The 15,813-nt window shown below is 39.3% G+C and overlaps 2 protein-coding genes across 3 annotated transcripts; both read left to right on the forward strand.

Annotated features, from left to right (window-relative positions):
- Positions 1 to 3,384: 3,384 nt before the first annotated feature.
- Positions 3,385 to 9,209, forward strand: LOC106300748 (ABC transporter G family member 24-like). 2 transcript variants are annotated; one of them, XM_013736956.1, is made up of 14 exons: positions 3,385 to 3,575; positions 3,905 to 4,153; positions 4,284 to 4,360; positions 4,471 to 4,743; positions 4,824 to 4,887; positions 5,163 to 5,309; positions 5,427 to 5,461; positions 5,530 to 5,603; positions 5,897 to 7,056; positions 7,485 to 7,961; positions 8,025 to 8,173; positions 8,246 to 8,535; positions 8,611 to 8,744; positions 8,831 to 8,987. In XM_013736956.1, the coding sequence occupies exons 2-14, from the start codon at positions 3,921 to 3,923 to the stop codon at positions 8,985 to 8,987; spliced, it is 3,270 nt and encodes a 1,089-aa protein (XP_013592410.1). In that variant the 5' UTR covers positions 3,385 to 3,575; positions 3,905 to 3,920. The 2 variants fall into 2 exon arrangements, with proteins under 2 accessions (XP_013592410.1, XP_013592409.1); XM_013736955.1 differs by lacking the exon at positions 3,385 to 3,575 and having other exon boundaries at positions 3,921 to 4,153; positions 8,831 to 9,209.
- Positions 9,210 to 11,549: 2,340 nt separating this feature from the next.
- On the forward strand, positions 11,550 to 13,004 carry LOC106297362. Its single transcript, XM_013733615.1, has 2 exons — positions 11,550 to 11,711; positions 11,829 to 13,004. Exons 1-2 carry the CDS (start codon positions 11,550 to 11,552, stop codon positions 13,002 to 13,004), a joined length of 1,338 nt encoding a protein of 445 aa, XP_013589069.1.
- The last annotated feature ends 2,809 nt before the right edge of the window (positions 13,005 to 15,813 follow it).

Below are 15,813 nucleotides of genomic sequence, written 5' to 3' on the forward strand. Positions count from 1 at the left end.
GCCAAAAGGGAATCAAGATGTTTCCATAATCTCCAAGCTTGTTTCGCAAGTAACGCTTGATTGAACTTCTCAATGTCTTTAAACCCCAGTCCTCTCAACTCCTTGTCATTACATAACTTCTGCCAAGCAATTCATGATATCTTCTTCTTGTTGGTACCATTGCTCCACCAGAACTCAATCATTGCACTTGTCAGCTTAGCACAAAGATCTTTTGTAATTTGATAGTTAGTTTAATAAAAAACGTAGTATATGTTTATATGGACCAACTTATTTTTCTAACAATTCTAAGAATCATTCTTGTGATGACACGTGGCTACGAAAACATGTTGTAATGCTCCAGGATTAATATATAAGGGATTAGGACTTGGACCTTCGTATGATGGAAAACTGCGTTAAATATTCTATTATTATTTTTCAACTCAGGTTGTTTTACATAAAATCTCTTAGATATTTAATACTCTATACGTTTCGAAACATTTACGTTTTAGAATTATTTTTAAAAAAATATTTCTTTATTTTTTTATTTAATAAAAATTGTAAACTTTTTAAAAAATAATCAGTATTTTCAAAATTTCATTGGTTAAATTATAAGAAATAGTTAATTGCAAAACAATATATTAATAATTAAAATTTAATACATATGTTTTATAACAATATGTTTTTTATAGGGAAATTAGAGGCTATAGCCACACAAAAAAAACGAAATTCATCATGTAGCCATTTAACCTAACGATCCTATATACACTGTTACAAATATAAAATAATACTGTAATACCCCTAAAAACAACCGGCCCAACCTGATACAAAAAATAATTAAATATTTTAATTACTCACCCCACAAAAGTAACTCGTGTCTCACCCTTCTTCACATATTCTCCTTTTACTTTCTCTGGTAATTTTGCTGCAGTCGAACGGTCTCCGGCACTGCTTTCATCCATCGCCTCCGGTCTGCATGCAATTGACATTTTTTCCATCTACTCCGTCCTCTGTTTTCAATCTTCTTCGGCGTTACAGTTCTTGGTTAGGGTTTCAGCGGCGGTAGTAAGAAACCCTTTCTACCCAACTTCACCACTTCGATTCTTCTCAGATCTCTAAACCCCCCGTAAGTTCTCCTTCTCTGTCGTAGATTCTCTTCACCGTGTCGTCCTCTGTGGTTATTTTCTTCCAATTTGGGGTTCCTCTCATAATCAGAGTGTTATAGTTTCTAGGTCTGTATCATCGGCTGATGTGAACTCGATCGTCCCCGATTCGAAATTAGTTTCTCCCATTTCCCAATTTGATTTAGGTTTTCGTGTTTCTCGGGTTGTGTGAGGTGATGCGAAATATGTAGTGTAGTAATTTAGGGGAAGATGTGTGGAATATCATTGCTTAGAAATGCTCAGTCGGTACATATAGTATGATATTTCGAATCTGGTTTCCATTTGAAATGTAATAGTATACTTATCCCATTTAACTATTCCACTGCGGATAGTATTGCTTGCTATTATGTTTTGCTTTTCTGCAATTTGTGGTCGGTTGTGGTTTCCTCTCTGATGTTCTTATTCTAAATTATGCTTGAATTGAGGTTTTTGTCTCTGCGGTGCATAGTTCATGGTGTAAAACTATTGATTATTTTGTGGAATAGCATCTGCAATACATAGATGTTTCATCGTATGCCCGTATCAGTATATCTCGTTGCTATATGTCATGTCAAGTGGAATGGTATAAGGTTCACATTATTCCATTTTACATGGAATCGTACTTTTACATCATATACATTTCCATTCGCTAGCCATTCTTATTATGTTTGAATCATAATTCATTTATATATTGAATATTACAGTGTGAACCGTCCTCGTTCTTTGACTCTCTTACTTTTCATTCTTCAGTTTTGGTATGGACGAGTTAGACCTTCCAAGTAGATTGTTTGAGACAGGCTTTGATGTCAAGTGGATTTAGTTTTTCGAAGATTTGGGTTGCCTATGGTGGATTGGGGTTTATATTTCTCTAACTTGGGTTTAGTGTTTAATGTCAAGTGTTTTATTACCAGCCCCATTAGTTTTGTATTTCATGTTGCTCATGAGGAATGTAAATTTATGTCTGCAGTATTATGGCAGGTGGATTTAATTTCACAAAGATTTGGGTTGCCTATGTATTGGAGTTTATATTTCCCTAACTTGGGTTTAGTGTTTACTATCAAGTGCTCTATTACCGTCCAATTAACTTTGTATTTCATGTGGCTCATGAGGAATGTAAATACATGTCTCCAGTAATATGGCAGGTGGATTTAATTTCCTGGAGATTTGAGTTGCCTATGGATTGAGTTTATATTTTCTTAACTTGGGTTTAGTGTTTTCTGTTAAGTATTCTATTACCATTCCTATTAGCTTTGTATTTCGTGTTGCTCAATCTTAGCTCTAGTATGAACATAGTATCATTTTAAATAGTATATTCTATTTGAGATTATTTTAAATAGATGTGTGAGATCTTTTATGCATATTCATTTTGTTCGAACTATTCTATATGAGATAGAATTGGTTGACAAATTATTCTATTTGAGATGAAATTGCATGATCTGTAACGAATGCGCTACCGTTCTTCATCATCGTAATGTTTGAAATATAAAATGTTCATTTATATAAATGGATTACTCTGTTATAACCATGGTTCCAAAAGTTATCATTTGAGAAACATTAAGTACTTACAATATATATATCTTGGCATGTATTTTACATTGGCCTGTATTACATACTTTGCTTGTATCATGCACATTTCAACTGTCGCGATATTATGCTCTTTCAATTAGAATTATATTTGTATTTATATTATGCTATCTAAAATATATAGTATGGAACTACAATTCTTGGATTCTCCGTTTGTTTGACGTTGTTTCTTTTACACTTACGATTTTCATCTACTCCTTTCTCTACATTTTTTCCTCCCTTTGATTTTGACTACGGTTCTTTGACGCGCTTCCTAAATTCTTTCATTGTTACTATGGGACAGAAAACCACCACGTTGTTTGTTTTATGTGTTAGAACCGGTAATCTGTTACTTATAAGGATATAACCGGATGGAATGAAAGCAAAAAGTCAGTGAGTAGATTGTGTCAAAATCATGTTTATTTTCTTGATTTCTCATTGAAACGTCGCTATTACGCTAATTAGCCTTTTTTTTATATGTATATCTGACCATAAAGATAAAAGAAAAAAAAACCGGAATTATAGGGATTTTCGTAATCACTTACACCATAAATTTATTTTCTTATTTGGTTATCATTATACTTGCAGAAACTTTGGCTAAAACTTAGAAATAAAATAAATATTTTCCTATAATGAAACCATTAAAGATTAGTAATCTTTACTTATTATGTTAACTGTAATTATAACGAGGAGGTCTCTATGTCGTTTGTCCTAATGAATCATTAAACCCCACTATCTTCCTTCCTTCTTCGTCTCCTTCTTGTCGAGAGTCAATGATGGCAGATTAACTCACAAATATCTCAATAGCTTTCTAACATTACTATAAAAGAACCAATCAAATTCATTTTTTGATTCCTCAGCTCTCCCATTTCATGAACTTCATTGCCTTATCAAGTAAGTTTTTTTAATCCGTTGATCCTCGAATCATTCTTATATCAACTTTGAGCTCTGTCATCTGAAGAACAAATTAAAGAATTTGCAATGAAGAAAATAAAAAAGAAACTATTTTTTTGAGTTTCTGGTTTTTCAAGTTCTTGAATTTTAGATTGAGTTAATTTTCTAAATTAAACCCAGGATCAAGATTAACAATTTGTTTAAGAATTAATTAAGGTGGAGCCGTTTCTCACATTGTTCTTCACATTAAAAGATTTGAAAAGGCTCTCTCTTTTTGAGAAATGAAGTTACTCTCTTTTTGTTTTGCTAATCTCTCTCATTCTTTGAAGGTTATTGAATTTCAAGATGAGTGTAAACCGGCGAAACCGGCTGAAACATGGATCCAATCTCAGATTGGTGTTGTTAGTTCTTTGGTTGGTCTGTTATGTCTGTTATGGTCAGTTTGAGGACACAAATGACTTCAACAATCCAGCTGTTCTTCCCCTCGTTACACAGATGGTTTACCGTAGTCTCTCCAATAGCACTGCTGCACTTAACCAAGAGCTCGCCACTAGAGCCAAGTTTTGCGTCAAAGACCCGTAAGCATTTCCAAATGTCTCATAATTTCTACTAAAGAGGTCAACTTTGGATCTTCTCAAGTATATTTGATGTTTGATATAGTGAAAATGTATTATTTTAGTTAACTAAGTGTCTTGAGATTATCCTTAGGGATGCTGATTGGAACAAAGCTTTTAATTTCTCCACCAATTTGGACTTCCTCTCTTCTTGCATTCAGAAAACCAAAGGTAAACCAACTTATCACGTTTCTTATGGTTCTTGGAGCTTATCTGCTGACATAATTAAGTTTCACATCTTTGTGACTTTTTGTTTTGTGTTTTTTTTTTTTTGGAAACAGGTGATATTGGTAGGCGTATGTGCACAGCAGCAGAGATGAAGTTCTATCTAAACGCTTTCTTCTCTAAAACGAATAACCCTGGTTACTTGCAACCAAATGGGAACTGCAACATGACATCATGGGTCTCTGGTTGTGAGCCTGGCTGGGCCTGCAGCGTTGATCCAAACGAACAAGTTGATCTGCAAAACTCTAAAGACTTTCCAGAAAGAACAAGAAACTGTATGTCTTGCTGTGAAGGCTTCTTCTGCCCCAGGGGACTCACTTGCATGATACGTAAGCATTCCAAAACTCTCTTCTCTAAGCTTCTTTCATATAGCATATCGTCTAAATTTTCTGTTATGTTTTGAAAATAGCTTGCCCACTTGGTGCTCATTGCCCCTTAGCTACCCTTAACAAGACAACAAGCTTATGCCAACCGTGAGTTTTGGTTCTTCCTTTCTTTTATGAAACATGTGATGATGTGATTGTGGAATAAGACACTAAAAATAGGCCTAGACGGCGGCTATCAAGAAATTCGGACCTAAATTAAACTATTTTTGAGAATCTTGATTTTTTTAAAAATCGGTCTAGACGCTCTAAACATCGGTCTAGCGCCCGCCTAATCAATAATCCCATATATAAAGCGCTCTTAACATCGGTCTAGCGAGTTTTTGAACATTGAATAAGATGATGAAAAGTTGAAATATTTATAGGTATACTTATCAACTACCACCAGGACAACCAAACCACACTTGCGGAGGTGCAAATGTATGGGCTGATATCAGAAGCAGCGGCGAAGTCTTCTGTTCTGCTGGATCATATTGTCCAACGACCACTCGGAAAGTACCTTGTGATAGTGGGTATTCAACCTTTGTCCCTTCAAACTCCATTCTATTGTGACAAATAATCATCAAAGTTATGTTATTGTTACTAATACTCTTTCTACGAAGCTAACTATACTTTTATGTATGATTCAGGCACTACTGTCGTATGGGGTCTACATCTGAGAAACGTAAGTAATGTTTACCAATTGAACAGCCTTTGTCTCTTATTGTTTCTTAACTACTTGTTGTCTTGCAGCTTGCTTTAAGTTAACTTCTTGCAACCCCAACACTGCAAATCAGAACATGCATGCACTTGGGGTTATGGTTATTGTAAGTTTTTTCTTCAGTTATATTATTATTTTGATGCATTATAAAATTAGATATACAAAAAAAAAAAGAGAGATAAATTTTATGGATTGGCACTAACATTGTTGATTGATAAAACAAATTTTGATCGATTTAGACCAATTTTAACCGTTTTAGAATGGTTTAAACTGATTTTTATCGCATAAAAAAACCCATCTGGGCTTTTTAACCAATTGTTGCCTAGACCAATTTTTAGAACATTGGTTATGTTACTAGTCAATGATGAAAGAGATTGGCTTTTCAATGTGTTTGTGCAGTGTGGTGTGGTTACTATTCTACTCATTATATACAACTGTTCTGATCAAATCCTCACAACAAGGGAGAGGAGGCAGGCGAAGTCAAGGGAAGCAGCAGTGAAGAAAGCCAAAGCCAATCAGAGATGGAAAGTTGCTAGAACTGCTGCTAAGAAGCATGTAACTGAGATCCGTGCACAAATAACTCGAACGTTCTCTGGTAAAAAGCCCAATAACGATGGAGAAACTCACAAGATGTTGGCTCGTGGGTACTCGTCTGAGGTGGAAGACTTGCCCAAATATTCTTCAAGTCCTGCTAGTTCCTCTGCTGTGCAACCTACATTTGAGATTGAGGATGATGCAACTGCAGGAAGTATAGAAAGACCAAGTGTTACTACAACAGGTGGAAAGAGAGGTAAAGGACATAGAATGAAGAAATCACAGAGCCAAATCTTGAGGTACGCTTATAATCAGATCGAGAAGGAGAAAGCCAGGGAGGTAGAGAACAGAAACCTTACCTTTTCAGGAATAGTTAACATGGCTACTTACTCTGAGATGAAGAAGAGGACCCTCATGGAGCTTTCTTTCAAAGAGTTAACACTTACTTTGAAGTCCAACAGTAAGCATCTGCTGAGATGTGTGACGGGAAGCATGAAACCAGGTCGTATCACAGCAGTGATGGGTCCATCAGGAGCAGGAAAGACAAGTCTACTCTCTGCATTGGCTGGTAAAGCCGTTGGATGCAAGTTAAGCGGTTTGATTCTTATAAACGGGAAGGAGTTATCAATCCACTCATATAAGAAGATTATTGGTTTTGTGCCGCAAGATGACATTGTCCATGGAAACTTGACTGTTGAAGAAAACATTTGGTTCCATGCTAAATGCAGATTACCTGCAGGACAATCAAAAGCTGATAAAGTTCTTGTGGTTGAGAGAGTCATTGACTCTTTGGGGCTACAAGCTGTGAGAAGTTCACTAGTTGGTACGGTAGAGAAGAGAGGAATCTCAGGAGGGCAAAGGAAACGAGTGAATGTTGGTTTGGAAATGGCAATGGAGCCTTCTATTTTGTTCTTGGACGAACCTACTTCTGGCTTGGACAGTGCCTCGTCACAGCTTCTTCTTAAAGCACTTAAGCATGAGGCCCTTGAGGGTGTCAATATCTGCATGGTTGTTCACCAGCCAAGGTAATTAATTATACATAGGTCTGCGGGTTCGGGTAGTTTGGTTCATCATAAATCTTACCGAATTAACCCGAAAAGTTTGGTTGGGTATTGGTTTTTAAAAACTGAAGGTTTTGATTTCGGTTATATTTGGTTTAATTTTGTTAAAATTTCAGATAAGTTCGGTTAAATTCTGTTAGTTCGATTTGAAATTTGGTTAGTTCAGTTCGTTTTTTTGTAAAGGTTTGGTTATAGTTTTTTTTTAAAAGCCGAAGTAACCCATTACCGAACCGAAAACCGCTTTTTTAAGAAACCTACCGAATCGAACTAACCGATTTTTGGTTAGTTCGGTTTGGTTCAACATCCCAGCCCTGATCATACATGTCTAGAGAAATGTCTTTTTAAGTGTCCTGAAGCTTTCTAAACTCATAATGTTTATGTATGTATTGCAGTTATTCTCTGTTCCAAACGTTCAATGATCTAGTACTTCTAGCTAAAGGTGGCCTTACCGTTTACCACGGACCAGTCAAGGACGTGGAAACATACTTCTCGGGTCTTGGAATCATCGTACCAGAACGTATCAACCCTCCTGACTATTACATAGACGTTCTGGAAGGGATTGTAACCAACCTGAACTCTGATGTTAGCTACAAAGAGCTTCCTCAAAGGTGGATGCTTCACAAAGGGTACTCAGTTCCTTTAGATATGCGGAACAACAACAACAGTGATGCAGGACTTGAAATGAATCCAGACGTTAGAGATAGTACTAATAATGCAGAACAGACATTTGTTAGAGAGCTGTGGGGAGATGTGAAGAGTAATTTCAGATTGCGCCGCGATAAAATAAGACATAACTTCTTGAAGACAAGAGATTTGTCCTACAGAACAACCCCTTCTATGTGGCTGCAATACAAATACTTCCTCGGAAGGTAATATATAAACACTTTCTTGCACTATCCAAAGGAGAAGCTAAGTGTTTCTTGATTTTACAGGATAGCTAAGCAGAGAATGAGAGAAGCTAAGTTACAAGCCACAGACTACTTGATCTTATTGCTAGCTGGAGCTTGTTTAGGATCATTGATTAAAGCAAGTGATGAGAGCTTTGGAGCACCTGGTTATACCTACACTATTATAGCCGTTTGTAAGTTGGTTTCCTTCTAATACAAGTTTTCTTCTTCATATTTTTTTCTTATTGGTCTTTTTCTTGTGTCAGCTCTTCTGTGCAAAATAGCAGCATTGAGATCATTCTCTCTAGACAAGTTACATTACTGGAGAGAAAGTGCTTCAGGGATGAGTAGTTTGGCTTGTTTCCTTGCCAAAGACACAATGGACTGTTTCAACACACTTGTCAAACCATTGGTTTATCTCTCTATGTTCTACTTCTTCACTAACCCGAGATCGACGTTTTTCGATAACTATATAGTTTTGGTATGCCTGGTGTATTGTGTGACTGGTATAGCATATGCGTTGGCTATCTTCCTCCAGCCTGGTTCGGCTCAGCTGGTGGGTTAAGCGAAAGAATCATCCTCTCTATCTTATGGTCTAAACTGACAAAAAAATGTTGGTGTCTTTTTGCAGTTTTCTGTTCTTCTTCCAGTAGTTTTAACACTTGTTGCAACTCAACCTAAGGATAGTGAAGCAATGAAGATCATAGCTGATTTGTGTTATCCAAAGTGGGCTTTGCAAGCATTTGTTATTGGAAATGCTCAGAAGTAAGGGCCATACAAAAAAAAAACATTACATTTTTTTAGGTTTGATTCATATATCATCTGCTAATTTTTTGCTTGTGGGTTTTCAGGTACTATGGAGTATGGATGATTACTAGATGCGGATCGCTTATGAAGAGTGGATACGACATTAATGAATGGAATCTGTGTATAATGATATTGCTTCTCATTGGTGTGGTGACTCGTATGATTGCCTTTGTTGGGATGATTATACTTCAAAAGAGGTGAAGACAAAAGGTGGTTTTATTTCTCGCAGGGCTATGAAGCTTGGAGGTAGGAAAGAAGAGTTTCATGGTTCTGCAGAGTTTTTGGTTATATTCAACCAAGACTATAGTGTTGTGTTATTCTTTGTTCATCTTAGTTCATTGTCTTGTTAGAAGGGTTTGTTACAGGTCTTTTGTGATTTTAATGTTGGTGTTTAATTAGCTGATATATAAGCTCTTTTAAATCCTTGACTTGTTTCTTAGATTTGGCAAAAACCAGTTCTTCTTTCTGGGAACAAGCTTTCTCTTTCTTCTTCCATGTTTTTTCTCTTCTTTGTAACTTGGCCTCTGTCCTCTTTTTCATGAATATCATTCTCAAGAGTGAGACTCTGTCTCCGAATTTAGACGTCCCCATCTCCAAACCTTGGATGTTTTTATTCCTCTGCTTTGGTGATTGCACCAACTGAACTAATTCAAGAGAAGGCGCATGTATGTAACCTATTCTATGGATGGTGACTATACTTATGTTTGATGTTTGAACAAGGACTAGTTTGAGCCATTGCTATACAAGTTTTACTGTATGATTAAGAAAGAGATGTTGTCAAGAATATATATCAAGTGTTTGAGTCACAATCCTTGCTCCATTGCTAACAAAAGTTGAGCAGTTTCTTCCATAGTTAATCAGAAGATTTAACTTGAAATAATTACACCAAAAGACAGTTTTGGCTTTTTTATATCACAGAAAGACATTTTCTTATACTGATCCAGTTTCGAGTAACAGCTTCCTTTTAGACTAACTAACTGGTTATGTGCTAACCAACCCACAGCCTAACTAGATTTTGTTATTAGCGGGAGATGCCCTTAGCCGTTGATCGCCATACCCTCTAGACGGTCCAGATCTAATCTGCTTTTTATTGACAAGACTGATATCTGTGTCTTTTTTCAGCTCTTGGATTTACTTTTTCACTTTATTCATCAACGGTTTAAATTACATGTTGATGAAAAAGTCAATCTCATCTTCTTCTCTTCGGCATTTTCCATTTTCTGCTCTCATTTCCGAAGCTGAAACCCAATTCATCCACCGTTCTCCATGGCCGAGCACTGCATGGTTATTCTTGGTAAATGGACCTCCGCTGGTAAGCTCTGGGAGTTTGTAATCGACAAGAAGAAGATGTCTAGGATCGTGCCCATCTGCGCTGGACTATCGTTGACGGAGCTACGAGATAATGTCGCTAAGGAGTTTTAAACGTTCACTGACCCCGCTCCCCCGTCTACTTTGAGCTATTGGCCTCCTAACAGTAAGGAGCTTGCCACCGGCCTCACCACACCACCGATTATCATGACCAACGACGGGTCGTATCATATTTCCTCCACCACCTAGCTATAAACAAAACCATGAACTTGTTCGTTACTTTTGATACAAAAGAAGAACAACCGCAACAAAGTCAAGTTGCTGAAAATCCTCACCCTTTTGTAACACCAAAACAACCGATAAAGCCAAACTTCAACCCTTTTCTCCCTCTTTCATCCGCCTCCTCCAAAATACCCAACTTCTCCCTCTTTGATGAAGACGAACTCCTTCAAGATACCCCCTCCACTCTCCTAACGACCACATTCCCCCCCCCCCGGGCCTCTAAAAGAAACCGTGTCTCCATCCAAGACGAAACACTTTCATGCGGAGATGAGATGCTCGAAGAAATGTTCAAGGAGGACCCCAACAACATCCCCGAAGATTGGCAACTAGATGACGAAGACGATACTGAGCCTGATAGTTCAGAGCCTCTTGAGACAGTCCCGGTTCACAGATTTGACCATGACTTTTGGGAGCCTTTGATAGGGGAAAGACTTGCCGGCTCCCATGCAGCTGAGGTCATGGCAGGGATACATGTCCCTAAAACTGCCCCCGAAACCTATCGGTGTACTACCAGCAGCGTATTTGACCATACTGTCCGTTTATCCGGCGAAGATGATACATATTGGAAGAAAGACCTCGATTTTCTTGGTGTACACCAAAAAGATCTTCCTTCTGTACAATCCAAGCCTTCGTCCACGCGTGCGCACAGAGATCAGCCGTAGACTCCTTAATCCCGTGGACAACCCGGAACTTCGTACACGCATACTCCAAATGCATACCCGTACACACCGAATGGTGGTGTACACCCGGGATCACCGTACACGCATACAAGTAGAGGTGAAACGTCTCCGCGTACACCGCAACCAATGCACGGTCACCCTCACCTGCCCGTTCCTGATACCCCACCACCCCGGGAGACTAGGCCACTATCTGAGATTAGTGATGAGGAATTTGATATCCCCCCCCCCTCTCTATGACTATGTTTCTTACGAGGCTGATGATGTACCGGATCTAAACCTAGACGACACCGATACTGAACCCACCGTAGGAAAGTTATATGCAACCAAGCAGGACTGTCATATTTCCTTAGTTATTTATGCTATCAAGAAGCGGTTTCACTTTAGACAAAACCGGACCACAAGGAACTCTTTTATGCTCAGTTGCCACGACAAGCACTGTGATTGGCGCATATACGCCAAAGAACTGTCAACATGTGGTTATTACACTATAAAGATGGCTCAACTGGATCATACCTGCCCTTTAGACCAACGCGATCAATACAAGACGAAGGCCACCTCAAAAGTCATTTCTCATGTCTATCATTCCCGTTACGGGGAACCAAATAACGTCCCAAAAGTTGCACAACTACAGAAACTTGTGCTGGAGGACTTGCGTGTTTCTGCCTCATACATGAAATGTCACCGTGCCAAAGAATAAGCTGTCGACAACACTGTTGGGAATGTAGAGGACTCCTATCTTAACCTTGCTTCATACTTTGAAAGGTTGAAACAGACCAACCCCAGGACCATCACAGCTATTGAAACAGAACTTGACGATTTTGGTGACTCATGTTTCCTCTACGCTTTCCTCTCCTTTGGTGCTTCAATACATGGCTTCCGTCAGGTTCGACCTGTTCTCATAATCGATGGCACACATCTATCTGGAAAATACAAAGGTGTCCTCCTCACGGCTTCCGGCCAAGATGCAAACTTCCAAGTTTTCCCACTTGCTTTCGCTGTTGTTTATGGAGAGAACGACAGTGCTTGGGTCTGGTTTCTCACTAAGGTGGAAAGGATAATCGCTGACTCCACTGCTCTTACCATCATCTCAGATCATCACATCTCCCTTCTTAAAGCAAAGGCAATTGTTTTCCCAAAGGCGCATCACGGTGTCTGCATCGTGCATATCATGAGGAACGTTGTCTCCCGTTACAAGAGCAAGGGACTTGCCAAACTTGTTTGTGCTGCTGTCTTCTCATTCAAACGCAAAGACTTTAATGACAACTTTGGGAAAATCCGGCAAACTAATCCAGCTTGCGCCAAATACCTAGAAGACATTGGCACCGCTATGTGGTTGAGGACTTACTTCCTAGGGAACCGATACAATCTTCTTACCAGCAATGTCGCCGAGCAACTCAACAATGCTTTGAAGAAATCCAGACCATCCCCAATTGTTGAGTTATTCATGTTCATCCAGAGGATGTTGACACGTTGGTTTTCAGGTAGGAGAACCAAGTCTTCAAAACACAGGGGCGCGGTCACCCCAGAAGTCACTGCTGTTATTGAAACACACATAAGGTTAACCAAAGGTAGTAAAATCGCAAACATCACAGATTGGAGCTATCAAGTCAAGGGTGTTTTTGGCCATTCATACACCGTTGCTTTAGACAACAAAGTCTGTTCTTGCAAAGTTTTCCAAAAGCTCAAAATACCATGCGGACATGCGTTGCTAGTTGCTGACTATGTCGGTCTCCCCCATGTCCAACTCGTTGGAGACTGCTACAAAACCCAGTCATGGAAAGACATGTACTCTGGTGTCATCTACCCGGAGGCTCCGTTTGGAGAGCTCCATATCCCTCCCGCTATTGCTTCTCTCAATCTACAGCCTCCTAATACCCGTCGTCCTTCAGGCCGTCCTAAGGACCAACGCATCCCCTTTACTGGTGAAATTCAGGTCAGCAAAATATAATACACACTTAACTTGCTTTCTCGTTCTCCTTGCTTACCCAGCCACTATTCTTTCCTTGCAGGTTCCCAAAAAAAACAAAAGTGAACAAATGTGGCCGCTGCGGTGTTTCGGGACACAACAGGGTAAACTGCAAGGCGCCCATCTAAGGTCTGGTGAATCCTATATCCACATGATTTCTCTTTTGGATAGCGTCTTCACCCTATCAACAGTTTTTTTTTTCTCTTATTGGATTGTATCTTTTTGGAATGCAACTTATGCTGGTTGTGTGGAAGATGCTTGATTGCTTGACTTATGTTTTTTGCAATCAACACGTTTTTATTCTCTTAGCCAACATGTCATTTAAAGGACGCTGCCACCAATTTCATGTCTCCACCCTCTGCAAACCATTAACGTTCGTACACACAAAACCTATGAAAAATTCTCCAACTTTTAACTATCACGTTTGTACACAACCATATCATTAGGTTCGGTATACCCAACTTCAGTAAAATGATCTCATTGTACATCTCAACTTCCACACTTCTTAACAAGTCTCATGTACATCTCCTCGGAGATCAGTCCCATGTACAAATGTACACAAATTAACTTCCTCCTTCCCCAAATCTCTCATCTACTTTCGCACTTCTTAACAACTCTCATGTGTATCTCCTCGGAGATCAGTCCCATGTACAAATGTACACAAATAAATCATGTACACAAATTAACTCCGCCTTCCCCAACTCTGCTAACCATTAAGATTCATATAGACACTACGTATGATACAATCTAAAACTTGTAACTTTCACGGCTGTACACATGCGATTAACACAAGTTCAGTACATTGAACTCCCTTGTACACCTACTTTCACACGTATTATGAAGTCTTATGTACATCTCCATCTTGGCCTCATGTACACGTATTGTCCACAAATATTCCACGATTATGCTTCTGTTAATACAAGGATACATATATACCAAATGTGTGGAACAGCCGTGTTCAGCCGTGTATAGTTCCTATACAGACGTGTACACGACACAACTAATTAGCCTGCTAAGATAACTTAGCCTGCGGCCGTGTACTGCTCCGGTACTTCATCCCATGGTACACATGTCCACATGCGGCAGTTTTGAGTTTCAAATATCACACACAGTCACTTTATCTCATGGTACCCATGTACACGCAGGGGTCGTTATTAACTCGTACACCTATTGTCTCAAAGATCGATAGTGCATGTTCAGATTTGTGGGACTTGTCCCTGCCTTGTCCCTATGCACATGTGTACATCCGTCCATACTACCCATCTCTTCGTACACATGTACACGGATGGGTGGGCATTATCTCGTACTACTAATGTGTCAACGATTGATTGTACATTGTACATTTCTTCGTACACATGTACACGGATGGGTAGGCATTATCTCGTACAACTAATTCCCACTCATTAGTTGTACATGTTCATGTTATGGATTGATTGTACATGTTCATGTTAATTAGAAAACAACAACCTGATTTGTTGTACCCCTTCAACCGTACACATGCACCCAATATGAACATGTACAATCAAGCGAAGGGGCAACACGTCTTACCTACATGACATCTGTACACCGCTGCGCATGTACACAACTCTATGTCCAACAATAACTAGTTAACCAATACAAAATAAGTCTCCAATCCCTTCTCCATCTAAACCATGTCGTTCTCGCAATGTACACATCGACAAAACCTAGATGCCCACCTAAATCACTACGTTAGATCGCCTAGTGTACCACTACCACCTGTGCACATGCACACGAAGATGATTTAACTTAGAACAAAACCTGGATTCTTGGTTGAATCACTAAGTTACATCGCCTTCACATCCTCAAAACTAAGAAAACATCCATTTAATCCATACATACGATTCCACAAATTGAAAAGGTCATACTAAAGCAAATAAACAGTTTCATTCCCACACATTTCACAAACCAAACATCCATTTTACTGCCAAAATAGGTCCACATGCCTAAGTAGTTACAATCCAAAAAAAACATAGAAGTTTAACATACAACCCTAACGCAAATACAAGGTACAACCACCCCTTTGTAGATATCCATAGCATAATGCTTCCGGAATATGTCCACCAAATCATCTGTGAGCCCCGCCATCGTAGGGTTGCGGTCACCAGTTGCATGCATCTCCAAACACTTCACAGCAACAAGACCGCAATCACTGCTACGCAAGTTTTCATACAAACCACCAACCCGTACAACTCGAAACGGGACTTGTGCACACTCCCCTACCGCAGGACACACCTTCTTAGCTATGTATGGTAGCATTGTAGACACCGGATCCAACAACTGCTCTACCTAATCCATCGTCTTTAGTCTTGGATTCGGATCAAACACGGAGATGATTCATTCAGTAAGACTGATACACAACCCAACCCAGTGGCTGCCTTCCCAAATCATTGGCGTGTACAGCCTGTCAACTTCCGCACCCCATCTCTGTCGGGACCGAGTAAGGTACTTAGTAATCTTCGTATCCCCTGCTATTACAGTTTTACGCCTTGCCGCCTTAAATGACCTCCCTTTTCCTTGCATGTGGACGGTGAACCATGGTGCAACAAACATACCCCCGTATAAGTGTACTCCTAACCCATACCGCCTCTCGTTGTATTCCATCAACACTTCCATATGATGTGTAACAAACACATACACAACCAACTTCAAACACATTCAATACACACAACTAAAATGTGCAACATGTCAATGTTTTACCATGCTATTAACCCAAACGCCCGATGTAGCCAGTTGGAGAAAAAACTCGTTGTCAAGATCACCCCCCCCCCCC

This window comes from Brassica oleracea, chromosome C6 (genome assembly GCF_000695525.1).
Source record: "Brassica oleracea var. oleracea cultivar TO1000 chromosome C6, BOL, whole genome shotgun sequence".
Classification (NCBI taxonomy): domain Eukaryota; kingdom Viridiplantae; phylum Streptophyta; class Magnoliopsida; order Brassicales; family Brassicaceae; genus Brassica; species Brassica oleracea.